Source organism: Cucurbita moschata, unplaced genomic scaffold (assembly GCF_002738365.1).
Source record: "Cucurbita moschata cultivar Rifu unplaced genomic scaffold, Cmos_1.0 Cmo_Scf00008, whole genome shotgun sequence".
Classification (NCBI taxonomy): Eukaryota; Viridiplantae; Streptophyta; class Magnoliopsida; order Cucurbitales; family Cucurbitaceae; genus Cucurbita; species Cucurbita moschata.
In genome coordinates this window covers 3,760,112-3,786,996 of record NW_019268524.1, presented here as the reverse complement: position 1 = coordinate 3,786,996, position 26,885 = coordinate 3,760,112, and the positions used below count along the sequence as shown (strand labels likewise).

At 36.5% G+C, this 26,885-nt stretch overlaps 4 protein-coding genes, 2 long non-coding RNA genes and 1 other non-coding gene across 10 annotated transcripts in view; all 7 read left to right on the top strand.

Moving 5' to 3' along the window:
* Positions 1 to 853: 853 nt before the first annotated feature.
* LOC111445804 (WD repeat-containing protein 26 homolog) lies at positions 854 to 4,627 on the top strand. Of its 4 annotated transcripts, XM_023084305.1 has the most exons (6): positions 1,187 to 1,294; positions 1,466 to 1,557; positions 1,709 to 2,536; positions 2,985 to 3,086; positions 3,195 to 3,824; positions 4,217 to 4,627. In XM_023084305.1, exons 3-6 carry the CDS (start codon positions 1,736 to 1,738, stop codon positions 4,463 to 4,465), a joined length of 1,782 nt encoding a protein of 593 aa, XP_022940073.1. In that variant the 5' UTR covers positions 1,187 to 1,294; positions 1,466 to 1,557; positions 1,709 to 1,735; the 3' UTR covers positions 4,466 to 4,627. The 4 variants fall into 4 exon arrangements, with proteins under 4 accessions (XP_022940070.1, XP_022940073.1, XP_022940071.1 ...); XM_023084302.1 differs by lacking the exons at positions 1,187 to 1,294; positions 1,466 to 1,557 and adding an exon at positions 854 to 1,144; XM_023084303.1 differs by lacking the exon at positions 1,466 to 1,557.
* A 2,721-nt stretch (positions 4,628 to 7,348) lies between these two features.
* LOC111445819 lies at positions 7,349 to 8,545 on the top strand. Its single transcript, XR_002710921.1, has 2 exons — positions 7,349 to 7,646; positions 8,241 to 8,545. It is a non-coding gene; the product is annotated as an uncharacterized LOC111445819 (long non-coding RNA).
* Positions 8,546 to 10,374: 1,829 nt separating this feature from the next.
* Positions 10,375 to 16,026, top strand: LOC111445810 (uncharacterized oxidoreductase At1g06690, chloroplastic-like). Its single transcript, XM_023084318.1, has 10 exons — positions 10,375 to 10,879; positions 11,772 to 11,863; positions 11,958 to 11,998; positions 13,142 to 13,306; positions 13,393 to 13,415; positions 13,506 to 13,577; positions 13,931 to 14,098; positions 14,523 to 14,605; positions 14,683 to 14,745; positions 15,651 to 16,026. The coding sequence occupies exons 1-10, from the start codon at positions 10,663 to 10,665 to the stop codon at positions 15,834 to 15,836; spliced, it is 1,110 nt and encodes a 369-aa protein (XP_022940086.1). The 5' UTR covers positions 10,375 to 10,662; the 3' UTR covers positions 15,837 to 16,026.
* An 888-nt stretch (positions 16,027 to 16,914) lies between these two features.
* Positions 16,915 to 20,670, top strand: LOC111445806 (transcription factor PIF4-like). The gene is made up of 9 exons (XM_023084307.1): positions 16,915 to 17,054; positions 17,472 to 17,544; positions 17,635 to 18,502; positions 18,593 to 18,691; positions 18,769 to 18,834; positions 18,911 to 18,976; positions 19,049 to 19,354; positions 19,434 to 19,545; positions 20,258 to 20,670. The coding sequence occupies exons 2-9, from the start codon at positions 17,474 to 17,476 to the stop codon at positions 20,260 to 20,262; spliced, it is 1,593 nt and encodes a 530-aa protein (XP_022940075.1). The 5' UTR covers positions 16,915 to 17,054; positions 17,472 to 17,473; the 3' UTR covers positions 20,263 to 20,670.
* A 1,811-nt stretch (positions 20,671 to 22,481) lies between these two features.
* LOC111445821 lies at positions 22,482 to 23,170 on the top strand. Its single transcript, XR_002710922.1, has 2 exons — positions 22,482 to 22,656; positions 22,868 to 23,170. It is a non-coding gene; the product is annotated as an uncharacterized LOC111445821 (long non-coding RNA).
* Positions 23,171 to 23,857: 687 nt separating this feature from the next.
* Positions 23,858 to 23,931, top strand: TRNAT-CGU. The gene has a single exon. It is a non-coding gene; the product is annotated as a tRNA-Thr (tRNA).
* A 2,288-nt stretch (positions 23,932 to 26,219) lies between these two features.
* The window catches only part of LOC111445809 (probable polyamine oxidase 2), a 5,414-nt gene continuing 4,748 nt past the window's right edge, over positions 26,220 to 26,885 (top strand). The window contains exon 1 of the mRNA XM_023084316.1: positions 26,220 to 26,779. Coding sequence (XP_022940084.1) covers positions 26,740 to 26,779 — 40 coding nt within the window. The 5' untranslated portion in view covers positions 26,220 to 26,739. The remainder of the gene's footprint in view (positions 26,780 to 26,885) is intronic.

Here is a 26,885-nt window from a genome sequence, read left to right as displayed (position 1 = left end):
CTTGAATGCAGTTTTCATAATGTCTCTGTCCTTTCATTCTTCTAATAGTTGTGTTCAAATTTTAACATGTAATAATTTATACTTTAAAAATTCGTAACAACGCCCAAGTTCACCGTCAGCGGATATTGTCCATTATGACCCGTCATGTTTCATCGTGAGTCTCACAATTTTAAAACGCGTCTAATAGAGAGAGATTTCCTGTGATGTCCCACATTGGTTGGAGAGGAGAACAAAACACCCTTAAGTGTGTGGAAACCTTCTCCTAACAGACGCGTTTTAAAGACTTGAGGGAAAACCCGAAAGGAAAGTCCAAAGAGGACAATATCTGCTACCGATGGATCTGAGTCGTTACAAATGGTATTAGAGCCAGACACCAGACGATGTGCCAGCCTTCTCGTTGTTTCCCGAAGGGGGTAGATACGGCGCGATGTGCAAGGGAGGACGCTAGGCCCCAAGTGGGTAGATTGTGATGTCCGACATCGGTTGGGGGAGGAGAACAAAACACCCTTTATAAAGAGTGTGAAAACCTTCCCGACACGTTTTAAAGCTTTGAAGGGAAGCCCGAAAGGGAAAGCTCAAAGAGGACAATATCTGCTAGCCGTGGAGGTTTCGTTCCGATGAATTTTTTTTAGCTGGATTAAATTATTGTAAAATTGAAAGTATATAAATTGGGATAAAAAAAATATTTGAAAATAAAAAAAATTAAAAGAAAAAGAAAAGTGGATATAGAAGAAGCCCATTTGAAAGGACGGACTGAAGAAGGGAAAAACCAGGCCCAAGCTCCACTCCCATGGCGCCCACGATGCTTCGTCTCGTCTCTCCACATTCTGTGTATGTTTTCATTCTTCCTTCTCACTCACTACATAATAATATAAGAAGCCCTTCCCTCTCCCTGTGAGCTGCTTTCCTCGCTTTCCTCCACGCAAAGCCAAACCATCATCTCTTTACTTTTCTTTACCAAACCCTCAATTTCCCAATCCGATTCCCTAATCTCCAATTTCCTCCGATTCTTTCTTTTTCTCGCCGGTTTCCGCTTCTGATTTTGCCGTCTACGTGAAGAAACCTCCTCCTTCTTCCTTCCTTTTCTTGTGCTTAAGAAATTTCTGGTTTGCTTCGTGTGTGAGATTCTCGCCTTGGACCATCGGTATGTTCTCATTTCTTCGCTTTATTTTGTTTGATTTTTCCGCCGTCGCTGTCGGTAATGTATTTGCGTTGGAATTTTTGTGTTCTATTTGATTGATTGCTTTATGATGTTTCAATGGGATTAGTGTTGCTTTGGTTCGTTATTCATCAGGTTTGGGGTTTGGATTGCGCTGAATCTTGTTTTTCTAAGTTTGATTGTGTTTGCTTTAGTTATACGACGTCGTTTTCTCTCTTTTTAGCCATGTAGTTTACTGCAGATTGCATCTAGAGTTCCTTTAAACTGATGAAAGTTGATCTAACTGGATGATTGAAATGTGTTTAGATTCAGATATGTTGCTATAAGCTGTGGTTTTCGAGAACGTTGAAAACGTGCTTCGATTTGGAATTATTGACTGTGTGTTCTAGCTTCTCTTGGTAAAATTTGATCTATCTGTCTGTTAAATGGGTATCTTTGTAGTTTTATGGTTGTTACTTTGGCTACATTGTCAAGCAATGAGTTCGAATTTATCGAGGGCGTTTTTTTTTATTCGGTTTTGAAATGATCTGTTTTATCTGTTTATTGTAGTTATATATGGGCTGAGGTGCGCATTTCATGGGAGGTTTAGAGGATGAAGAACCAGCCTCCAAACGCATGAAAGTATCGCTAGAGAAATTGAAGGGACTGTCAAACGGTTTAGCCGCGGTAGAGCGTTTGGGGGGCTCTTCAAGAGACTTGATGGCTCGCCCCCTACAATCCGAAGGGGACAGTGGTGATGTTATTGGTACTAAGGGAGTGATAAGAAGAGTAGAGTTTGTTAGAATAATAGCCAATGCATTGTATTCTCTTGGTTACGAGAAGACTGGCGCTTATCTAGAAGAGGAGTCCGGGATACCTCTATATTCTCCGGCTGTTAACGTCCTTATGCAGCAAATTCACGACGGGAAGTGGGATGAAAGTGTTGAAACTCTGCAAAAAATTGGTCTACCGGATGAACACGTTGTTCGATCAGCTTCTGTTTTGGTATTAGAACAGAAATTCTTTGAGCTTGTTGAAAGAGACGAAGTCACTAAAGCTTTGCAGACACTGAGGACTGAGATTGCTCCATATCACGTTAATGAACACAGAATTCGTGAGCTCTCCTCCTGCTTGGTTGCTCCGTCAATGAGGGCTCAAGTCAATTCATACGGTCAACAAAGTGCTAAGGCTAAGGCTCGGACACAATTGCTGGAGGAACTGCAGAAACTTCTTCCTGCATCCCTTATGATACCGGAAAAAAGGTTGGAATATTTAGTTGAACGCGCCCTTTTGTTACAACGCGATGCTTGCACTTTCCATAACTCCTTAAGCAACGAGATGTCGTTGTATACAGATCATGATTGTGGGAAAAATCAGATTCCTTCTCAAACTTTACAGGTAAGAAACGTTTTTCAGACATTTTCAGTGAGGTTCTTGCATATAGTTGATATATTTTCGACATTCCTTAATTACCTTGTTACGATTTATCTTAGAGGAGAAATCAGTGTAATAGTCGATTTATCTTGGAGTAAAATCCTGAACTTCTTCCCGAAACTTTTCAACACTTGAAAAACCGCGAAGTTCCTTTGTGCAACACTATATAGGTTGAGTTTTCGTGCCAACATTTGAGTTCTAGTTTACAATAATCCTCAGTTGATTCATTCATAAAACTATTTTGGCACGATATCATATTGCTTCAAGCTAAGCTTAGCATTTTCAAGTATGGCATCTTATAGGAGGTGTGCTTTAGCAGTTACGGTTGGGGCAACTGTTTTGTTTTCGCAACTGCTTGTGGTCGTTTCTTTCTGCTGTTAGCTGAATCTTTTAGTTTTCTTGATCCGAGCAGGTGTTACAAGATCACGACGATGAAGTTTGGTTTCTACAATTTTCTCACAATGGGAAATACTTAGCTTCATCTTCCAGTGACCGATCAGCGATTATATGGGAGGTAATTATAATGATCACTTGAAAAAGTTCTTATATTAAGTTTTTATGCATTTTAAAGTCTCTGTCGCACAAATTAACTTCTGTTCTTTTGCCAATTTTGTGTTTCTAGGTAGACTTAAAGGGAAGACTTTCTTTGAAGCACAAACTGTTAAGTCACGAGCAACCGATCTCTATGGTCTCGTGGAGTCCTGACGATAGTCAGCTACTCACATGTGGGGTGGAGGAAGCTGTCAGGCGTTGGGATGTCGCCACAGGCGAATGCCTCCATGTTTACGAAAAAGCTGGTCTTGGACTGGTTTCTTGTGGCTGGTTTCCCGATGGAAAGCATATACTCGCAGGCGTTAACGATAAGAGTATCTGCATGTGGGAATTAGACGGGAACGAGTTGGAAGGTTGGAAGGGTCAAAGAACTCTTAAGATATCCGACTTGGAAATAACGAATGATGGGAAGAAGATTATCAGTATCTGTAGAGAGACTGCAATATTGCTGCTCGACAGGGAGTTGCTCATCGATAAATTGATAGAAGAGGATCAAACAATAACGTCTTTTCAATTGTCGAGGGATAATAAGTTCTTACTAGTAAATCTTATGAACCAAGAAATCCATCTGTGGAGCTTGGAAGGCGAGGCCGAGTTAGTTACAACATACACAGGTCACAAGCGCACCCGATTTGTGATTCGGTCCTGTTTTGGAGGGCTCAACCAGGCGTTTATTGCAAGTGGTAGCGAGGACTCACTGGTACAGTTCTTAATCTGTCCTTTTAACTTCCATTCTATATACTCCGAATTTTCGTTCGTTCAAGTTGCTTGATTATAGTCGAGTCACATTAGCTTTTCGTATATATAAAACACAACCCGACCATACATGTCAAGATGTCAAGTTGGGTAAAACACGAGCCAGGCTTGTTGGAAACGCATGAGAATCTCGTCGAAAGAAAGTTCTCTTCACCGTTTTCTTCTTCTTGCTCCTCGCTCGATCTGAAGTCCGAAGCGAACTTCTTTCCACGAGATTCTCTAACGTTTCGAACCGAGTTGTTTGTTTGTTCGTTCATTCGTTTGGATTGAAGTCCGTTCTTTTTCGGGTTCTTATGGTGTTTATTATGTGTGTTTGTGGATATATATTGTGGGCAGGTATATATATGGCATAGAGGGACGGGGGAGGTAATCGAGGCATTGGAAGGGCACTCAGGGTCAGTGAACTGTGTGAGCTGGAATCCTGCAAATCCACACATGTTGGCATCGGGGAGTGACGACCGTACGATTAGAATATGGGGGTTAAGAGGGGTGGATGTGGTGAAGTGCAAGGATAATAGTGAACAATACAGCAATAGTAATGGTGGCATCCTCCATTATAGCAATGGCAATGGAGGAACTTGTTGAAGAACAAAATGCTTCCTTTTTTCTTCACTCACACCCATTTGTAACCCTTTTTATTCTGTAAATACTCTTCCCTTCCGTTGTTTCTTTCTAAGTTGACATTCAATGTCCTTCAATATGCATCATGAAGTCATTCTCTATTTAATAAAATCCCCCTTTTTTAAAGAAAAAAAAGTAAGTACGTTCCAGTGTTTGGTTTTGCTTTACACTTTTGATGAATGATGAGAATAGAGACTCGAGAGGGGAAATGATGAGGAGTCAGTCTCGAGAGACTTGTGAGGTGTTGTTCTCTGCATTAATCAGGTTTCAATCCTGAGACCGGTGGGTGAAATTGATGGGGGAGTCTCGAGAGACTTTGTGGTGTTGTTCTCCTCTATCAAGAGTAACATAATTCAATTCAACATAGTTCATGGTATCAAAGCCAGGTTTCGATCGATCCAGGGACCTGTGGGTTATTATGGGCCCACCACACTTCCGCTGCACCACACTGATTTGAACGGTGATACATATATATTTAAGTGTGACTAAAATATTATTTAATTTATTACGGTGTTATATTGAAAAATTGACCTCTTTTAATGTAATGTCTAATAAGCATTTAACACATGACCTCTTAATTTAATGTCTAACAAACATGCTGGAGCCACTAACAGGTTGGTCCAAAACAGTGTTCCAATCCAACTCAACCTAACCCGTGTACAACCCTATCTACGATATTTGAATGTCAAATATTCATCTCACTTAATCCAATTAAAAAAAAGAAAACCTCAAAACCCACTTAATAAAATAAAAAAAAAATGAACCCTATCTACGATATTTGAATGTCAAATATTCATCTCACTTAATCCAATTAAAAAAAAGAAAACCTCAAAACCCACTTAATAAAATAAAAAAAAAATGAACGCAACGATCTTACTCAAGTCTATAATTATAAATTAAACACTCGACTCCGAAAAAATGCTACCCTATATTACACTTGATTTTATAAAAAAAATAATACTGAATAAATAATATGCTGAAGCCCCAAATTGTTATCAAAGTTGTTCTCATATGGAAAAAGGCATACATTCAAAGCCAAAAAGACAATCTTTCTATTTAAATAATTCTCACCCAAATAATCTTTGATATCTCTCTTTCTCACAAAAGGAAAATAATAATAATAATAATAAAAGGAAGAGGAATATTTCCTTGTGTGACAACGTAAAAGGAAAGAATATACTTTATGATGAGACCTATCTCTTAAAAATAACATGATCTTAGGTAGTTTTTCAGTTCGGGTAAAGTTGGATGTGTAGTATTTCCTTACACACAGCTCACACACGTGCACATGAATCCACTAGGCGGGCTCATGTACCAACTGGGTCTCGCTTTTCGGGCTAGCACTCGGTAACGAGCTATTCGACACCATAGAGGCAAACAGTCTGCATAATATCATAGCAGACATAAATGTCGTAAGGTACATGTCTATACCAATCATAACGAGGAAGTATCTGGATGCATATGACACTAAAAAATGCATGAGATCCCTATAGTTTAAAATCATGACATGAATTTATGATGCAAGTCAAATATCCATTCGTTTATAACATAATGAGTGTATGAAACCATGCATACATAATTCCTGTCATGTCTTTCCTACATTACATAGCATAACATGACACAATGTATTTAGATTTATGCATCGTAGATTATGAATATCATAACATGATTTTAGAACATTGCATAGTTACACTATAACATAGCTGGTAAACATGACATAACACAACATAACATAATACAACATAACATAGTACACTATAGCATAACACAACATAACAATAATAATTTGACACTCGTAAGGTTAACTAATCAATCAGTAGGGTCACTTACACGGTTGACCTAAGTCGAGTCACTAAATATTTCTAGAACTGGCCCAAATCTACTCCTCGACATCTGATTCAACCTATGTGGGCCTATGACACAGAATTAAAGCATAATATACGACTTAATTCATCTAAAGTATCAATTAAATCATTTTTTTATTTAAAAAAAGTAACTTAAATGAATCAAGTAGAGGTCATACTTACCTCAAATGTCCGGAAAATGTCAAAAAAAAAAAAAAAAATCTCAAGAACGGTCCAAAATGTTAGAAAAAAGTCACGAGACTTCAAATAAGTCAAAGGAAAACTAAATATGCTGAATAAGCCGAGTCATAACTGTCGGAGCTATTGAGCCGAATTCAAGGGAGGGCACGGTTCACACTAGCAGGTTAGGTCGAGTATGCGGACTAGTTACAAGTCAAGAGCGCACGAAGGTTGCAAAGTCAAGTCGAGTTGAGAGTCGTTCGAACTTGGAAGACTGTGGGCTGGAATACCAACTACTAGGTCGAATCTTAGGGTGGGCTAGATGCTGAGACGTTTGGGTCGTAGATAAAGTCGAGTAGAGGTACGTGGTCGTTATGCTCCTTATAGTTCTAGAAACTCATCGAAAAATCGTTAAAGAAAACTACCCATCACACATGGTCAATCTATTTTCCCTTTACATGAAAATAAAATATATATATATAAAATAATAATCCAACGTGTAAAATGAGACACACGTGAGAGTAGGAGTTGGGAGTGTGCATGGACTACCTACTCCACGTGTTGAATTGTGTAATCCAACCTCCCTCCATATGCATTCCCCAAAACCAATAGAAGCCACCCAAATCCAATTCTCTCCCAAATAAAAAATAAAAAATAAAAATAAAAAGTAATAAAATAAATAAAATAAATAAATAAAATATTTTATTTTATTTTCCGCCACTCACAAAAGCTCTCAAGAATCTGCCCTAATATATAAAGATCTGTCCCCTCCCAACAAAAAACCCTATAAATACCTCTTCCCCTTCCTCCCATCTTCCTCACACATCTCTTTGAATTGTCTCTACTTTTGTCTCTTCTCCCTTCCAAAATGGTGGTTGTTTCCTTGCAAATCGACCGTTTCTCCACCCGCTTCGTCTCCCACGGTGACGTGGCTCGGTGTTGCGTGTATCTGGAGAATGGCGGCGATGACGATGATGACGATGATAGGGTCGACGTTGCGCCCGCCGCGTAATTATACGTACTTGCATTATGAGAGGACAGAGATGTGGGTTCGGGGATTATACATTAGGGTTTAGGGTTACGAAGGAAAGAAAATACGAGTTTAAAGTCTACTATTGAGTGTATGTCTAACTCTGTCTTTTTTTTTTTTCTTTTTTTTTAAGGGTTTTTTACCCTTTTGTTTATCTACTATACTTCTTTGAAGTAGTTTACTATATATAATAACAAGAAGAAAAAACGAGGAAAATTACATTAAGTAGAACTCGATCCATCAACTTTCTAGTATCCTCTCTATCGACCTCGGGTTTGAGATTTTTTTACAAAGAAATCTAATACTACAGTGATTTTAATGATTTACGAAGTTTTTATCTCGTAAAACTTGTCCCGATCGAAAAACTTCCTTTACTAGCTTGTTCTTTACTTCAAGGGTTTTCTCCCATTTACTTGCAGTAATTTCAAAACTTCCATAATTCACTATATATTTCTCTTACTTGAAGTGGTAAAAAAAAAAAAATTATTTTATCTCTCTTGTTTGAGGTAGTTTAAATTTTTCAAAAAATTCTAGTACTCAACTTAGAGGCCGGGTGGTCGGAATCCGAAAAAAGAGTTATAAACGAGAAATTACAAAAAAAAAAATAATAATAATAAAATTCCTTCGTTTATACTTATTTTGGTTAAAGGATAAAGGTTTCTTTGTCTTTTTTCAATGTATTTAGTGACTTGAGCTAGCTTGAATCACATCTAGACAAATTGAAGCAGGACGAAGAGCAATGACGTAAATTACACGATGCAGCGGAAAATAAAGGTATGTATGTTTCCGGACAAACCCGTATCTAAAACTTCCTTTACTGCCTCTTTTTTTACTTCAAGGGTTCTTTCTTTTACTTCAAGTGATTTTCCTGCAGTAATTTCAAGACTACCATAATTCACTCTATGTTTCTCTTACTTGGGGCAGTAAAAAACTTCCCATATTAACTGTGTTTATTTGAATCAGTAAAAAACTTCCCATATTAACTGTGTTTATCTGTTGCTAGAAGCAGTGAGTGGTAAAAAAATTAAACAGTAAAAAAAGAAAAAAAAAATTAAACAGTAAAAAAAGAAAAGAAAAAACAGTAACTAAAAGTCTCCTCTTGAAAAAGAAAATTTTAAAACCATAATAATAATAATAATAATAAAACATGTAGGGCTTAGGATAGGGTTTGCATGCATGGCTTTAAGGAGAAATATTAATTAATCAATTTTATATTTTGCTGACTTAAAAAGGCACACCAAATCTATCATCAATGATTAGCTAATAATTAATTATTCATTACTTAAATAATATATATGAAAATTAATGAATATATAAAAACATTGGAATGTCTTTTTTAGATGAAACCCTAAATTTAAACACACGTACCACCGGTTCAAATCTGCTATTGAAAATAAGTTTAATGTGTCGAAAATGAAATGAAATGGTCGGTATAGCTTAGTTGGTAGAGTAGAAGACTGAAAATTCTCGTGTCATCGGTTCAAATCTGGTATGGAAATAAGTCTAATGTGTCGGAAATGAAATGAAATGGTCGGTATAGCTCAGTTGGTAGAGTAGAGGATTGAAAATTCTCGTGTCACCGGTTCAAATCTGGTATGGAAATAAGTATAATGTGTCGGAAATGAAATGAAATGGTCGGTATAGCTCAGTTGGTAGAGTAGAGGATTGAAAATTCTCGGGTCACCGGTTCAAATCTGGTATGAAAATAAGTCTAACGTGTTGAAAATGGTCGGGATAGCTCAGTTGGTATAGCAGAGAACTGAAAATCCTCGATGAACAAATTCTCATGTCGAACTAAAAGAGGACTTGAATAGTAAGGAATTAGAGCTCTATAAGGTTAATATAGCTAGATAGAACGATGAAGAACAACCTTATTAAGTTGAGTAGATTATGTTCGGAGAGATATATCTTTGTTTGAGGGAAGGATGGATGTTAAAAGGGGCGATAGAGAACAACACACGAGGTATATATTCCACAATGTGGTCCGACGTTGTGCCCTAGATAGGTGCGTCCCTGGCCTTGGATAGAAACCCGTTCTCGTTGCTAATTACGAGCATATTGTTCGAAGATTTGTTCGATACTTTTGAACTTTTAAGGATCGAAGAAATCAATAAATCTCTAAAATTTTAATTTTTCTTATAATAAGTGATTAAATTGCTAATTTTATATATAATATTTTGTTTTAACTATTAAAAATAATTAAAATTTCAAACCTACATTAATTTTATATATAATATTTTGTTTTTAATTTAATTTTTTTTTTAATAAATCTCTAAATTGCTAATTTTTTGTCACATGTTTTTTTTAATATAAGAAAAGAAAATGCGTATAGATTACGTATACATGTCAAAATTAAAAACAATATTAAAATATTTTATAAATTAAAAAAACAATATTAAATATAAAAACCAAACTTAATCTTGTCTTGCTTTGGAACATGATATCTACCAACAAAAAATAAATTTATATCTATTTAGTCTTAAAATTTTAAAAATATTTAATAAATTTTAATGTCAATAAATAAAATATTAAATTATAAATAAAATTTAAAATTTATATCTATTTAACCGCTAAAATTTAATAAATTTTTTACTTTGACTTGGTAGCTAATAAACTTTTGAAATATTTATTTTTAATTTAATATTTTCCATTCATGATTTTTAAAATTTTATTTAAATAAAATATTATGTTTAGAAAATTTATTTGTAAATTATTAATTTAATTTATTATGTATATATATATAAGCAAAATTGGGGTCGAAACAGGGAACGGGGCACGGGCAGCGCAGGTCCGTAAATGAACACCTCCCCTGAACCTATCTAAAATTAGTTCTTCTTGTTTTTAATTTTAATTTTTATTCCACGGCCACGTCTCAAGATTTCAAATGCCGATTTCAACCACGAATTACGTGTTTTTAATAGAAATCTCGTGTTCTAGTACGAGATCAAATGGTTTTGGGCCAACCATTTCCCTATATGGAAATGAAAAATCAAGCCCACATTTCTTCTGTGATTCGAGTTTCCGTCGAATTCTGAGTTACTTCCGCCATTAATCGGTTCTTCCATAGCTTCGATTAGGCTCTCTTTGAACTTCGCGTTGCCGTAGCCATGGCGGTGCAGTTAAGTTACGCCTGTTTTTCATTTTTGCCGATGAATCGCAGTAGAATTTACAGACCGAGAGCTGTGGCTTCTGAGGATTATGGCACATTGACATCACATGAAGAGAAGGTGAAGTTGGGCGGTTCTGAACTGAAGGTTACTAGGCTGGGAATTGGAGCTTGGTCTTGGGGAGACAACAGCTACTGGAATAACTTTGAATGGGATGGTGAGTTTCTGAAACTACTCTCAAATTATACCCAAAAATTTGAATATGTTGAAATCCTTTTGAGATTGATTGTTAATTTCTTGGCTGAATAATGGTAGCTAGTTGTTTGATGAATTGAGTTAGATTTGGTCTCTGTTTTCTGTTCGTTTTTTTAGATACTCAAATGATGATTATATGAACACATGATCTGCTTGTTTCCTAAAATTTGTTGGATTAGTTCTCTGTTCTATGGTGTATTTGTTAAAATTTCTTGTAAAAACAATTAGCAAATTGGTTTTAAGCTTATAGAACAGCTCAAGGTTTCCTTTCGGTTTGAAATAATCAGTAGATATTGTCCTCTTTGGGTTTTTCCTTTTGAGATTCCGCTCACGTGTCTGCTAGGAAGAGGTTTCCACACCTTTATAAAGAATGTTTAGTTCTCCTTCCCAACTGATTTGGATCTCACAATCCACCCCTCATTCAGGGCAGCGTTCTCGCTGGCACTGTTCCCTTCTCCAATTGATGTGGGACACCCCAATCCACTCCTTTCGGGCCAACGTCCTTGCTAGCACACCGTTTCGTGTCAACTTTCTTGTTGTTACATTGTTCGGTATCTGGCTCTGATACCATTTGTTACAACTCAAGCCCGCGGCTAGCAAATTGGTTTTAAGCTCTTGCATGGTGATAAACCTTATAGAACAGCTCATGGGGATAAAGTTCTTCCTAGTGATCTGAACAGCCATTCCAAGAAGTCTCTGTAGAGTCTTCAGATCAGTATGGAACGGCTCATTAGTAGTTTATTTCCTCCTGATTTTGATTTTGGACATTGGTAACTAATGTTTTGATTGACTTAATGGTTTCATTAGTGGTAGAGTATGAACATGTTTGATGTCTCTTGTTTGGGGTGATTCAGATAGGATGATGAAGGCTGCTAAGGCTGCGTTTGATGCCGGGGTTGACCGTGGCATTACCTTTGTCGATACCGCTGAAGTTTATGGCTCCTCGGTGGGATATAAGATTGAATTATGTTCACTTCTTGTCTTTATGTTCCATGAAAGATCTTAGCTAATTGAAGTGTAATGATCTTATTCTTTGGCAGTTCGCGTTAGGTGCTATAAGTTCAGAAACTCTTCTAGGAAGGTACATTTGGATTCTGATTTAATGTCTTTGAAACAACCACTTGCTATGTGCCTGTAAAAGTTTCTAGCCAAATGGAATTGTATTCGGAAAAAGGCAGGAAATGCCGATTAGAAGCTACCCCGGTTTATGTCCTAGCCTCGGCCTTCAAGGGGACCTTACTTTTATCACCAATGACTTCTCGAAATGAAATCTAACAGCCCAAGCCCAAGCCCAATGCTAGCAGATATTGTCCTCTCTAGGTTTTCCCTTTCGGGTTTCCCCTCAAGGTTTTTAAAATTTGTCTGCTAGGGAGAGGTTTCCACACCTTTATAAAGAATGTTTCGTTCTCCTCCCCAACCGATGTGAGATCTCACAATCCACCCCCCTTCGGGGCCAGCGTTCTCACTGGCAGTATTCCCTTCTCCAATTGATGTGGGACACCCTAATCCACCTCCCTTCGGAGCCCAACGTCTTTGCTGGCACACCGTCTGGTGTCTACCCCACTTCAGGGTTCAGCCTCCTTGCTGACACATCGTCCGATGTCTAGCTTTGATACCATTTGTAATTGCCCAAGCCCACCACTAGCAGATGTTGTCCTCTTTGAGCTTTCCCTTTCGAGATCCCCTCGAGGTTTTTAAAACACGTTTGCTAGGGAGAAGTTTTCACACCTTTATAAAGAATGCTTTGTTCTCCTCCCCAACCGATGTGGGATCTCATAATCTACCCCCTTTCGAGGCCGGCGTTCTCGCTGGCACTGTTCCCTTCTCCAATCGATGTAGGCCCCCTAATCCACCTCCCTTCGGGGCCTAACGTCTTTGTTGGCACGCTATTTGGTATCTACCCCCCTTCGGGGCTCAGCCTCCTTGCTGATACATCGCTTGGTGTCTGACTCTGATACACCCCACGTCTGCTAGGGAGAGGTATTCACACCTTTATAAAAAAGGCTTCGTTCTCCTCCCCAACCAATGTGGGATCTCACAATTCACCTCCCTTCGGGACCATTTGAGATCTCACATGAAACCTCTCCCTTACACCTATTACTTTCCTTGAAATGAAAATACATTTTCTCTCCTCTCAACTCCCCTGTGATTTCCCCTTTTTACCCCTCCCCATATACGAATACACTTATCGATGTCCTTCTAACACTTCCCAACGTTGCTGCAGATTTATTAAAGAAAGGAAGGAGAAGGATCCAGAAGTTGACATTGCAGTCGCTACGAAATTTGCAGCTTTGCCATGGAGGTTTGGTCGTCAAAGTGTCATAAGCGCCCTTAAAAGTTCCCTCTCTCGCCTTGGTCTCGAATCAGTCGATCTGTATCAACTCCATTGGTCTGTACTTGTTGACTCTTCTAATGGCCTTCTGTTACTAGTAGCTTTGACTAGATAGTTCCTAACTCATTGATTTTGGTTTGCAGGCCTGGAATATGGGGAAATGAAGGTTCTTCACATCTAAAACTTGAAGTTCCTGAACATTTGACTCCATGAACTTATTCAGTTCATAAACTGTTCATTAAAACTTCTTTTTCAGGGTATATTGATGGTCTTGGAGATGCTGTTGAGCAGGGACTTGTGAAAGCGGTTGGCGTCTCAAATTACAGCGGTATCTTCTAGCTCTGTCTTTTCAATAACTAATAAGAAGCTCAGTCAACCCTTCGGTAAAACACGTCTGTGTGTGAGAAATAGACAGAGAGAGAGCGGTTCTTTTTGTAACGACCCTAGATTTTTACTTACCTAAAGTCGCTATTGTATACATAATGTAACCGTTTTATGTGGAAATAATCATTTGAAACATAGTCCATGGTAATGTTTTGTGGATATGTTTCAGATGATTGTTTTCGCATAAAACGGTTACGTTATGTATACGGTACGACTTTAGGTTAGTAGAAATCTTTCTGTGATTTTTCTTCTTCTTTATGCTTGAAATTGAACACTCTGTACGGTTTCACTGTTCAGAGAAACGACTTCGAGATGCTCACGAGAAGCTTAAGAAAAGAGGTATTCCATTAGCTTCAAACCAGGTGAATTATAGCCTCATATATAGATTACCAGAAGAGAACGGTGTGAAGGCTACCTGCGACGAACTTGGAATCACCTTAATTGCTTATTCTCCTATTGCTCAAGGTAAGTCCATCCAGGTTGTTTCGGATATCGTATTATTTTGGCTTTGAGCCGACTTTAATGCATCGAGCAGATAGGAAAGGATCTTCCATGTTGCGCACAGTTTTCTTTATGAATTTTCGGTTTTGGGATGTGAGATCTCACATCGATTGGAGAGGGTAGCGAATGTCAACGAGGACGATGAGCCTCAAAGGGGGGTGGATTGTGAGATCCCATGTCGGTTGGAAAGGGGAACGAAGCATTCTTTATAAAGGTGTGGAAACCTATCCCTAGCAGACACATTTTAAAAAACCTTGAGGGGAAGCCCAAAAGGGAAAGCCCAAACAGAACCATATCTGCTAGGTGAATTTGAATTAAATGACTGTTTTGTTTGTTTATTCCATCTTCCTTCTCTAAGATTGATACTCTTAACGGGGAATTTATGTAGGCGTTCTAACGGGAAAGTACAGTCCCGAAAATCCTCCAATTGGCCCTCGAGGTCGAATCTACACTCCAGAGTTCTTAACAAAGGTCGAGATTCTCAAAAGTTTGAACAAATCCATAACATAATATGTCACTCTATTCTAAAGCATGTGTTTATTATGCAGCTCCAACCCCTATTGAACCAAATACGCGCCATAGGAGAGAACTACAACAAAACTCCCACACAGGTTAGTTCCTTTCCTTTCCTTTCTGAGTTAAGTTTTAAAAGTTCATTTGAACATTAGTTTGAGATTAGGTCAAGGTCGGGGCATTGATGGTTGTTATCTCTTCTTTGTCGTCTATGCCTCTTAATTTGACGTTGAAATATGCCGAACTTGCTCGGTTGAAGCTCATAACTCTATGCATATAGGTCGTTGTTCTGAGCTTCGTAACAGGCAATCTCGGGAAAAATACTTTTTTGGTCCTTGGGTTTTGAGTATAATTTTCATTTGGTCCCTAGACTTTAACATTTTAACTTTTTACCCTTGAGTTTTGAGCTTAGTTTCCATTTGATCCTTATACTTCAATCCTTATACTTCAAGTATTTATACATTTAATTAACGTAAAGTTTAACACTACAGACTAAAAGTGAACATTAATAGAGAAAACGGGATACGAAGGGTAAAATGTAACCTTTTGAAATCTAGAAAACAAATGAAAATTAAACTTGAAACTCAAGAATAAAATGTAACATTTTGAAACTTATAGACCGACTCGAGAATTATTCATTTGTGTGTCAAATTGTGGTGACTCGCATTCTTTATGGCACGACTTGAAAGTAGCGAGGAAATGAAGTTATGGGGTGGGAACATATCTTCATTTTAGTTGATTTCTTCTTCTCGAGTTGGTCTATAGCTAATTCTACGTATCGATATCATTCGTGACACGACTTGAAAGTTGTAAGAAAAATAAAGTTATGGGGTGAGAACATATCTTCACTTTAGTTGATTTCTTCTTCTCGAGTTGGTCTATAGCTAACTGTACATATTGATATCATTCTCGTAGTTTTCTTCATTTATCTGTCATCTCGGTCTTGTCTTTTATATTACAATAGAAGAGATTTAGTGAAAATGGAAACGTTATTTCTCATCAGGTAGTGTTGAACTGGTTAATAGCACAAGAAAACGTCGTGCCGATCCCGGGAGCCAAAAATGCAGAACAAGCTATTGAATTTGCAGGTGCATTGGGTTGGAGAATCTCCAATGAAGAAAATGATGAACTTCGCTCCTTGGCTTCAGAAATCAAACCTGTTATTGGTTTTCCTGTTGAAAAGCTCTAAATTATTGATCAATAGATATGAAATATTAGAGCTTAATTTCTCTTTTTTTATTTCTATAATTTTTTTAATGGTTAAATTACAAGTTTACCCTTGATCCTTGAATGTTAAAGGGTATTGGTTTGGCCATGTCTATTGCATAATATTCAGTCTAGCATATCTCGAGAGGATCTATTAATCTGGTGTTCAAATCGATCTAGTCAACTTTTTGTAGCTCGTGAGTGTGAAATTATTAAACCTCACAAGGTAGAAGTGTCTCGAGTAGACACGGTTTGGAGGGAATAGTCCAAAGTATTCATTATCTCATAGTAGCAACATGCAATAGGTTGGTCCCTACAATTCATTTATTTCAACGGATTGATTACTTCATTTGTCTTATCTAAATGTCATAATCATTTGTTCTTTGAGTACCCTTTCCGTCTCGCAATTTGGAATAATGTGTTTTATCGAGAAAGCTCTACTTGTCGTATTTTCTTCCCAAGGCTTTGAGTTCACATGGGTTCGTCGAGCAAGTAAAACGAGTTATCATGCTTGCTTGGTGTGCGCTCGTTTAACATATTTGGAGGAGCATATTCTTCAACTCCATGAGTCCGACTAATCGATCTTTCTAATTTATCATTTTTAGGCATTTTTTTAATATTATATTTCGATAAGTCAAGCTGTGGGGCCCACTTTTTAGAATGATTATAATCTTTACAAAATAATAATAATAATAATAATAACCCGAAAAATAGAAAATAATAACCACATATTTCCCTTTCTAAAAAGAAAAATACAACAAAAAAAGTTTAAAATGATATTTTGACGTAAAAAAAAATTATCCAATTGGCTAAAAATCAGCAGATGAGTTGTTCATCTCTCTCCATCTCATCATTGAAAAATAAAATAAAATAAATTATTTATTTATATAAATTTAAATAAATAAATATGAAGCCAAAACCCAGTCAGCTAAGCCTCCTCCGTAGAAATTGATCTTGAAGCTCCCCTGTTGGTCCTACAAGGAAATCACAGACGCATTGTTCATTCGCCACGTGTCCTCCATTGTTGCTCCTTCGTATTGCTTATAGTACCGAATCTTTTGCTCTGACCTCTGTGTGTAACATCCCTTTCCCTCACCACTGGTTTTAAATGCTTTTTGGTTCATCGCTCACTTGCCTCCATTACTTCCATTTCCACTTCCACTTCCAGCCTTCTTCCAGCGAAAATTTGGGATTTCTTCAGGTTTTTTCTCTTTTTTCATTTTTATTTGCTTTTTTCCCCTTTTGGGAGCTCTTTTCGCTTAATTTCCTCGAGTTTTTTTCAACCTTTTTTATATTCTTTAATCATTTTATGATAATATAAAATAATCGATTTGGTTTGTGGCTTAGTTTTCCAAATTTAGACAAACAATTCTTGAAACGTTGGATTATGGCGTTTTCTAATGATTTCCTTGTTTAGATCGTTAATTAAGTACTTTATTTCATTAAACTGCCATTAAATATTGGTTGATTTGGACTTTCCTCTCTGTCTTCTGCTTAATCCGAGTAGTTCTTTATTAATTATTACTTTTCTAGGTCGATCGATCAACTAAATCGTGTGGGTTTAGTAGAATAATTTGTTCTTATTCGAGATTTTGTGGGTTTTTTCGCTTTGAAACAGCCATGAATTCTTGTTTTCCGGATTGGAATTTTGAGGGCGATCTTCCTCCAACCATCCATAAGAAATCAATAGGGTTGGCTCTCTCTCTCTCTCGCTCGCTCGCGCGCTAAATTTTGTGGGTTTTTTGTGTTCTTGTGTTTAAGTTTGGGTGGGGATTTTGCAGACATGAACATGAAGAACTTGTGGAGCTTTTATGGAGAAATGGGCAAGTTGTTTTACAGAGCCAAAAGGGTAGAAAATCAAATTTGATATCTAATGAATCTGGGCAGTTTCAGAAGCTGAATCAGCCAGTTTGCAGGAGTTCTTGTGGGAATTCGAGTAGTTTGATTCAAGAAGATGAAACAGTTTCTTGGATACAAGATCCAGTAGATGATTCCTTTGAAAAGGAATTTTGTTCTAATTTTTTCTCTGAATTACCGCTTGTTAATCCTATTGAGATTGTTGAGCAGCCTACCAAACATGATGGAAAACATCCTAGATTTGGTGTTTTTGATACTACTTCGAAACATCCGACAGGTCTTGCGGAGTTTCTTACGAATTCGATGCCTCCTCCGAGGTTTCAGTGTCCGGATTCGACACGGTCGAACAAGGATTTAGGAGATTTAGGGGAAATGGTGAACTCTTCTCGAGTTTGTGTGCCGTTGAAGGGTGATTTGGGATCATCAAATGGAGGGAGGGAGTGTGGAAACTTGATACAGGTAGAGGGTAGAGATTGTTCGGCAATGACTGTTGGTTCGAGCCATTGTGGAAGCAATCAAGTTCCGAATCCGAACGACCTTGATGTGAGCCGAGTTTCGACCAGTGGCTTTGGAAATGCTGGTTTATCTGCTGGTCTCTCCAAGGAAGATAATAGAAAAATGGTTCCACAAAGTGAGAGAGACAAAACTGAGACGATGGATCCAACAACCACTTCGTCGTCAGGCGGTTCGGGAAGTAGTATGGATAGAAATAGGACAATTGGACAATCTACTGGAGGTAATAGCAACAAACGAAAAGGTCGAGATAGAGAAGAATCCGAGTGCCAAAGCGAGGTATAACTACTAACTAAGCGTTTTATCAATCGTGAAGCTCATTGATTATGCTTTCTAGATATGAACATTAGGGTACAAAACATTTTGTAGACAGCTGAACTCGAATCTGCCGAGGGAAACAGGACAGCTCCTCGATCCGGTTCTTCACGTAGAACTCGTGTCGCTGAAGTTCATAACCTTTCGGAAAGGGTATGATATCAAAAGTTCCCCATTTATAAGTCTTTTTTTCTTTTGAATCTTATGATTAGAAGTCACTTGTAATGTAGAGGAGAAGGGAGAGGATTAATGAAAAGATGAAAGCTCTTCAAGAGCTCATACCTCACTGTAATAAGGTATCAGTTCCCTTTCTTTGGTTGACTTGAAAATTTTCGGTCTCCGTGAATCTTGTATTAAGTAGTCCTGTGACAGACGGACAAAGCTTCTATGCTCGATGAAGCTATTGAATATTTGAAGTCACTTCAATTACAACTACAGGTATGAGTTTAACCAAGAATTCTACATACAATACAAGCCACAATTTTGTTGTAATTGCTAAATGTTCAATAGGTAATGTGGATGGGAAGTGGGATGGCGCCGATGATGTTTCCGAGCGTTCAGCATTACATGTCTCGGATGGCTATGGGAATCGGTTTGGCTCAACCTTCAATGCCTTCAATTCACAACTCGATGCAATTACCTCGGGTCCCAATTGTTGATCAATCGGTTTCAGTGGCTCCAATGCCGAATCAGCCTATGATATGCCAACCTCAAATTTTCAACCCCATGAATTATCAAAATCAGATGCAGAATCCGGCTTTGCAAGAGCAGTATGCTCGTCTAATGGGTTTCCACCATATGCAACCGGCCTCACAGGTTCGAGATCGGGTTGTGTTGTTGGTTTGTTTGAAAACTGTAACGGCTCGGACTAATCAGAGCTTGTTTTGTTTTGCAGCCCATAAATGTCTTCAGATTTTGTCCCCCATCAGTTTTACAGAGTCAAACAGTAGCAGCACCTGGCCCTGCTGGAGGACCTATAACTAATGATACCGTAAACGGAAATTTAGGTAAGTCTCACCAATCATTGACGAGCGTTTAGCGTTAATATTACCTGTATACAACTTCTTTTCCAGTAATCGATGCTTATATGTGTGAGATCCCACATCGGTTGGGGAGGAGAACGAAACACCCTTTATAAGGATGTGGAAACCTTTCCCGAGCAGACGCGTTTTAAAAACTTTGAAGAGAATGCCCAAAGAGGACCCTATTTGTTAGGGGTGGGCTTGAGCCATTACAATATGTGTCAGCCATAAAGTAATTCCAGTTATCGTCCTGTCTCGTGTTTGGGGCAGAGGGAAAGAAAACGAGAGAGAGAGAGAGGGAGGAAGTGCATGAATCATGTTGAAAGTTTGTGAACCTTTCCTTGTGGAATATACCAATCTTGGACATAATGAGTGGTTATAAGAAACAATTGAGTTCATAAAATGCCAATCTTCTCAATAGGCACCAACCTTTTTTCGGTCTATAAAGGGTAGCAAATCATCTAAATCCATACCCTTCAAATATCTCGGTCTAGTTGTCGGCCAATAGGTCCCGTCCTTCCTAGTGGCACTCTCTTTACGAATCGTAGTCTCGAGTCTAAATGCACCGTAGTCAAATTGATAGGTACATATACCTACAGAATTAGAACAGTCTTCCTCTTTTTGAACCTGATACCGCAAGTGTCGCTCGGTCACGTAGCTCTCCGTGACAGTCTTTTTGGTTTGCTGATGTTAACAGGTTGACAAGAGAAATTATGCATGTTTATCAGTTAGCAATGGTCCCTCAGAGCATCATTTCTAGATATGGTGGAAACCATGATTGTTGTCCTTTGTGTATATCTGATACAGATTCTTGCCTCCTTGCCTCCAAGTACACAACTTATATGCCTTCCAACTCCATTACCATATTACATATCATTGTTCATATAGTGATGGATGCTTTCATTGATCTGTATATTGAGACAAAGACTCGAGATTCTTGATCTTGCAATTCCAGGTATTTAACAATTTTTTTGTCGAGAAACGGTTACGAAATAAGATCAATCAGTATGTGTTTGCCTAAATGATGAGTTGAGCAGCTGCTTAAGCTCCTTGTTCTTGTAATATCCCTTACATTGTCAATGAATTCAATCTAAGTTGATTTGGATATCATGTTGTTTTTGCTACATGTCTGCTTCTTTACATGGATCTTGGGTTTGTGCTTTTTTGTTGATCTACTTCCATTAGGAACTAGGAAAAGATAAGGTAGAAAAGAAAAGAGAATAAAGAAGATTATGTATGTAGGTATGTATGTGGGGTGGGTGCCTAGAGAGAGAGAGAGAGAAACAGCGTGAGCCCATGGTTAGCATATATTGTCCGCTTTGGCTCGTTAGGTATCGTCATCAACCTCAAGATTTTAAAATGTATTTGTTAGGAGAAGTTTCCACACCCTTATAAAGAATGCTTTGTTTCCCTCTCCAACCGATGTGGGATCTCACTGTCCACCCCCCTTGGGGGCCCAACATCCTCACTGGCTTACCGCTTAGTATCTAGCTTTGATACCATTTGTAACAACCCAAGCTGCCCGCGAGCAGATATTGTCCGCTGTGGCCCATTACATATCGTCGTTAGCCTCACGGCTTTAAAACGCGTCTATTAGGGAGAGGTTTCCACACCCTTATAAGGAATGATTCATTCCCCTCTCCAATAGATGTAGGATCTCATAGTCCACCCCCCTGGGGGCCAATGTCCTCGCTAGCACACCATCCAGTGTCTCGCTCTAATACCATTTGTAACAACCCAAGTCCACCACTAGCACATATTGTCCGCTTTGGCTCATTACGTATCACCGTCAGCCTCATAGTTTTAAAACGCCTCTACTAGAGAAAAGTTTTCACTCTCTTCTTTCCAACCGACGTGGGACCTCATATAGAGAGAGAGAGAGAGAGGATGGGGATGAAATGATGAAATGGACCCACAAGATGAGTTAGTCATATATGCAGATAAACACACAAGAGCCATTCATTAAATGGGTATAGCATATTGACAGCTCTGTATATAGCTTTAACATCTTATCCCTATCTTTTTCTTGAGTGTTGGGAGTTCTGAAAGAGATTCACAAAGTTGGTCCCATCTGTTGCCAACTTGCTTGATGATGGCATGTCTTCTTTTTCATGGCCATACATGTCTGACCCCCGCCCCGTCCCGCCCCGCCCCGCCCCACCCCACCACCGCCCACAAACTGCTGGTCGTTTTCATCCATACCCCACTTGACAGAAGAAAAAGACCAGCCAACCAACCAACCAGCTAGAATCCCAATTTGGTAAAACTCAATTACTTTGGAGCTATCTTGCTCAATCATTGCCTTTACTTTCGCTTCTTAATCTCGGATTTGACGTACTAAACTCGACCCAAATCTCTTTCTTTGCTTATCTAAACACTTTGTCCATTGAGTCTACTGCTGCTGTTGTTTTTCCTGTTTGGATGGAGAGGAAAAAAGAGAGACAATTTTAACTGTCAGAGGGAAAAGTGAAGATAAACAGAGACCGTTGGTGTTGTTGGGTGAGAATAGACATCAGTGGCTGATAATAGAACAGAAAGGGAGGTTTCCAATCATTAGTTACCATGACTCATTGCCACTGGTTTTTCTGCTGACATTCTGTACAGAATATGTGCTGTTAATTCATAAATTTTCCTTGTTATTTCTGTGGCTGAATTCCTTCCCTTTTGAGATTTCATAATATGCTAAACAGATGTTATTCCTTTCTTTCACTTCATAGGACTCATAGACTTAGCCTATGATTAGTTGTTTGAGTTTGTTTGCTGATATCGAAAAATGCTCCGATTATATGCTACATACTAACTATTATAAGACTTCGAACCCGAGCTACGTAAACGTGTGATGTCCCACATTGGTTGGGGAGGAGAACAAACCATCATTTATAAGGGTGTGGAAACCTTCCCCTAGCAGACGCGTTTTAAAGCCTTGAGGGGAAGCCCAAAAGGGAAAGCACTAAGAGGACAATATCTGCTAATGGTGGATCCGAGTCGTTACAAAACGTAAGCTCTTGAGAGTCATTTGGTGTTTTGGTTCGGAATTAGGAATCGTGAGGTTCTAAAACTCATGGAGTTGATTGACTTTAGTCGAAAACTCGGGAGGTTTTTGAAACCTACGTTTGGAGTTCAGGGTCGGTTATATTTACTTGAGCTGGGTAAGTTCGTTTAAAAAAAGAACTTCGAAAACTTTTGTATTATCAACGTACTAACTATTATAAGACTTTGAACCCGAGCTACATGAACCTAAACTCTTGAGAGCCATTTGGTGTGTTGGTTCGGAATCAAGAATTTTGAGGTTCTAAAACTCATGGAGGGTTTAGTTTGGAGTAGGTGGTTATATTTACTCTTAAAGGTCTTAAGTGTTGACTTTTTGGTTCGTTTCTTCTTTTTTTTTTTTTTTTTTGGTGTCTACCGCAGGCTACAATTTCTCCTTGGGCCTAAGGCCCAAACTAGATTTAATGGTTTCCTCTTCGACCCTTATTTCTTTCATAATTTACCTTTGCACCACAATACTTTCGAGTCAGCTTCATCCCGAGCCTATTTGGAATGACTTTTTTGTAAATAGTTTTTTTTAATAGCTTACGAGTAATCGTAGAGTCCACTTTCCACTTAGTAAGATCGCTGTTATTCTTTTTAATAATTATACAGTAATCTTATATTTAAGCTTAAAATGAACTAAGCGTTAATTATTTATTTTTGTAATATTATATTACATCGATCGGACAAATTCAAATCTACGTCTTAGAAAAACCGAACATCTCAGTCATTCGATCAGCTGTTTTTCTTTAAATTTTGGAAACATATATTAAAATATTGAAAAAAATATATATATTTTTGATATATTATATAAAATTAAAATGTAGTTTTTTAGTAGTTTAATTATGTAAGAGGGGTAGATTTTAGAATTAATAAATAATTTGTGGGTTACCGATGTAATTATTGGAGTATCATTCTAGAGATTCCACGTGGAGCCATCCTATTGGCCACTCCCGTTAAAAATTATATAAAGGTAAAAATTAATTTGCAAAAAATGAGATTTTGAGTTCAATTCTCAACGAAAAAATAAATATTATTATTATTATTATTTCCTTCGTAAATTCAAAAAATGGACTATTTACTATTTAGAATATAATTGGTTAATCCAAAATAAAAATTGATAGATCGTTTTCTAAAGTTTCAAAAAACTCTAAAATAAATTTAATATTTTAGTGACTAAAATAAGATTTACTGTGATAATGTTAAATTAGGTTCGATTATTTATATTTTTGTCATTTCAGCGTTCGATACATCTTTTTTTTAAGTGGCTCTTGTAGCTCAGTTGGTTAGAGCACTTGTTTCGTAAGCGAGAGGTCTTGAGTTCAATTCTCAACAAGAGCACAAGTTCATTATAATATTTTTTTTCAACCCAATTTAAATTTATAGATAAATTCATTTAAAATTGAATTACTTGTTATTAAAAATATATAATTAATATTAGTATGAATTTTGTTGGCATATTCAAAGTTGGTCACTTTTTGAACAAAAATAAATTCATTTAAAATTGAATTATTTGTTATTAAAAATATATAATTAATATTAGTATGAATTTTGTTGGCATATTCAAAGTTGGTCACTTTTTGAACAAAAAATAAGTCCAAGAAGAGAGGTGAGGTCACCAAATCCAATTTTGATTCCACAAAATATTTAAATAATAATAATAATAATAAATAAAATAAATAATAAATAATAATGCCCTAATACGCAACCCAAAACTTTATCTCTAATATTTAAAACGAGTCTCAACAATTAAACACGTTTATATAACGCTATAAGTCCATACGGACTTTTCAAATAATATAAAAATATATATAAATTTCAAGTAATTATAAATTATGAAACAATAATTTTTGCAAAAATAAAATTAAAAAAAATATCATAAAATAATGAAATTCATAATGGGAAAACTATTTAATTTCAATTTGAAAATGTTCCCTTTTAGCCGTTATTCGTATTATCCTGTCTTTTATTATTATTATTTTAAAAAAAGTGAAATTCTATACGAATCTTATTAATTAACCAATTCTTTATCTGGTTGACTCTAGTTATAAATTTCAAAACAAAATATTTAAATTCTACCAAATATAATTATTTTTATTAAAAAATAAAAGAATATTTGAAGTATTATTAAAAAAATTAAGAGTATAATATTTTAAACGACATATTGCCAACTCAAACGAGAAAAATAGCATTCATGAATTTATAAATATATGGTTTTTTTCTATACCAAATTGGATTACTTTAGGTTATGAATGTTCAAATAACCCGAAGACCCAACAAACCCGAGGTTTGCAACCTAAATTAAAAGATTGGATTGGGTTAGATTTGGTCGGGTTGAAATGAATTTTTTTTAAATCATAAATTTATATTGATTCACGGGTTGACTTTTTGTTTTGTCGGGTCAATCTAACTAACCCGAAAATAGGGTTACAATCTAACTCTACTCTTAAGATTGTTATGAATATTAATATTTTACGTTTGTAACCGGTGTTCTTGATGTTTTATGACGTGTGACTATTTGATATTTGAGTTTTTATAAATTTTAATTATTAATATAACATTTATCATAAATAAGTATGATTTTTTAAATGATTAAAAAATAAAACGACTCGACAATTGAATCCAACCCAACCCGATCCTTTTCGGGTTAAGCTATAAACTTTATTTAGGTTGTTCGAGTCACCAATCTAATCAATTCGAAATTTCTACTGCCATCGTTTATATTAATACAGTTGTAAATATTATGTTTATTTATTAATATATTTTGTTTAACTTAGATTTTACTAAATTTTGGTTTTAAAAATTAAAAAAAAATGTGGTTTTTACCTTTTATTTTTAAAAATCAAACTCGATTAATCAATTAAATTAATTTTAATTAAATTAATAAAGAAAAAAAGTAAACATATTTTTATAAGAGCCATAACAACACATACTAAATTTGTTAATGCACTTTAATTAATTTTCTTTTTCCCATATATTTTTTAGAATTAAATCATTTTATAATAAAATAAAATCATTTTAAATTGATATATTATTTGATAATTCATTTTAATTAGTTTAAAATATTAAAGACATATTTTAGTAATAATAATATATCGAGATTCATATTTTAGTTCTCGATAATCTCTATCATAATATATAACGAGCTTACAATTTTGATTTCCGACAATTTTTATTAAACAATAAAATAATATAATTTTTATTTATTTTTATTTTTATTTTTATTTTTATTTTTATTCTAACCCATATATGAATACTAACATTTTATTATACATCAAATTGAAAAAAAAAATATATATATATATATATCTCACAACAAGTGGGAATAAAACATATATTTATTAATTAGAAAAAAATTAAAAAAATTATTCTGACAATATTCCATAATTATCCCAAAAAAAGCTTCGCCTTCCGAGAAACAAGGCAAGGCCTTTCTAATTTTCTCAAGCCCACGCGCCAAAATTTGGCGGTACATAATACTCTCTCCCGCCGACCTTGCTGGACCAATAATAACATGACACGTGTCTTCGTTTCATGCACGCGATTATGTGTTGCCATATAGAAGAACCACTTTTTTTTTTCTCTCTCTCAATCTCTCTATAAATAGAACGAGGGCTTATAATTTTGGTTTTAAGTATCCTCTCAGTTGCGCGGAAAGTGTTTTGCGTTCACGAGAATTTGACTGCCATCGTTTATCTCTCTATTTTTCGTTGGATTTTGATTCTTGTTGTTCGATCTGGATTTTATATTGACGGATCGGGGAGATTTTTATGTTTTATTTGGCAGTCGGAGGTGGATCGTGATCGCTTTCTGCAAAACTTGAGCGGACGCTTGATTGCAATCGTGGATTTCTTGGGATTTGATCGGTTGGAGTGGGCTGAAGGACGAGTTTGGTTCTTTGAGAATTTGGAAAACCGAGGCGCATGAACTGTTTGGGAAAGCTGGGTTTAAATTTGAGTTCTAATTCTAATCATTTCATTCCGTGTCTCTTGCTTTTTCTCCTCCATTATTCGTCTCAATTGACTCCTTTGTTTAATTTGGATAATAAATCCATTGATCCCTTGTTATTATTTGTTTTGAATTCTGATTCCAATTGTTTACTTAATAATAAACCGACGACTTAAGTTCATTGCTGCTCATCGGTGACGAATGGAGTCTAGTTCCAGGAGTAATTCCCAACTTCGTAAAGGTCCGCTGACCCCCTTTCATCTCTATTCGTATATTCTTTTTTTTTTTTTTTTTTTTTTTTTTTTTTTTTTTTTTTTTTTTTTTTTTTTTTTTTTTTTTTTTTTTTT

Excerpts from the sequence above, each read along its gene's own strand:
- LOC111445804 (XM_023084302.1), top strand. The coding sequence starts at position 1,736 with ATGGGAGGTTTAGAGGATGAAGAACCAGCCTCCAAACGCATGAAAGTA. Across the intron at positions 2,537-2,984 it reads TTCCTTCTCAAACTTTACAG|GTGTTACAAGATCACGACGA; the intron begins GTAAGAAACGTT and ends TGATCCGAGCAG. Across the intron at positions 3,825-4,216 it reads GTGGTAGCGAGGACTCACTG|GTATATATATGGCATAGAGG; the intron begins GTACAGTTCTTA and ends TATTGTGGGCAG.
- LOC111445810 (XM_023084318.1), top strand. The coding sequence starts at position 10,663 with ATGGCGGTGCAGTTAAGTTACGCCTGTTTTTCATTTTTGCCGATGAAT. Across the intron at positions 14,606-14,682 it reads CTCCAGAGTTCTTAACAAAG|CTCCAACCCCTATTGAACCA; the intron begins GTCGAGATTCTC and ends TTTATTATGCAG. Across the intron at positions 14,746-15,650 it reads ACAACAAAACTCCCACACAG|GTAGTGTTGAACTGGTTAAT; the intron begins GTTAGTTCCTTT and ends ATTTCTCATCAG.
- LOC111445806 (XM_023084307.1), top strand. The coding sequence starts at position 17,474 with ATGAATTCTTGTTTTCCGGATTGGAATTTTGAGGGCGATCTTCCTCCA. Across the intron at positions 18,835-18,910 it reads TCATACCTCACTGTAATAAG|ACGGACAAAGCTTCTATGCT; the intron begins GTATCAGTTCCC and ends GTCCTGTGACAG. Across the intron at positions 18,977-19,048 it reads CACTTCAATTACAACTACAG|GTAATGTGGATGGGAAGTGG; the intron begins GTATGAGTTTAA and ends AATGTTCAATAG.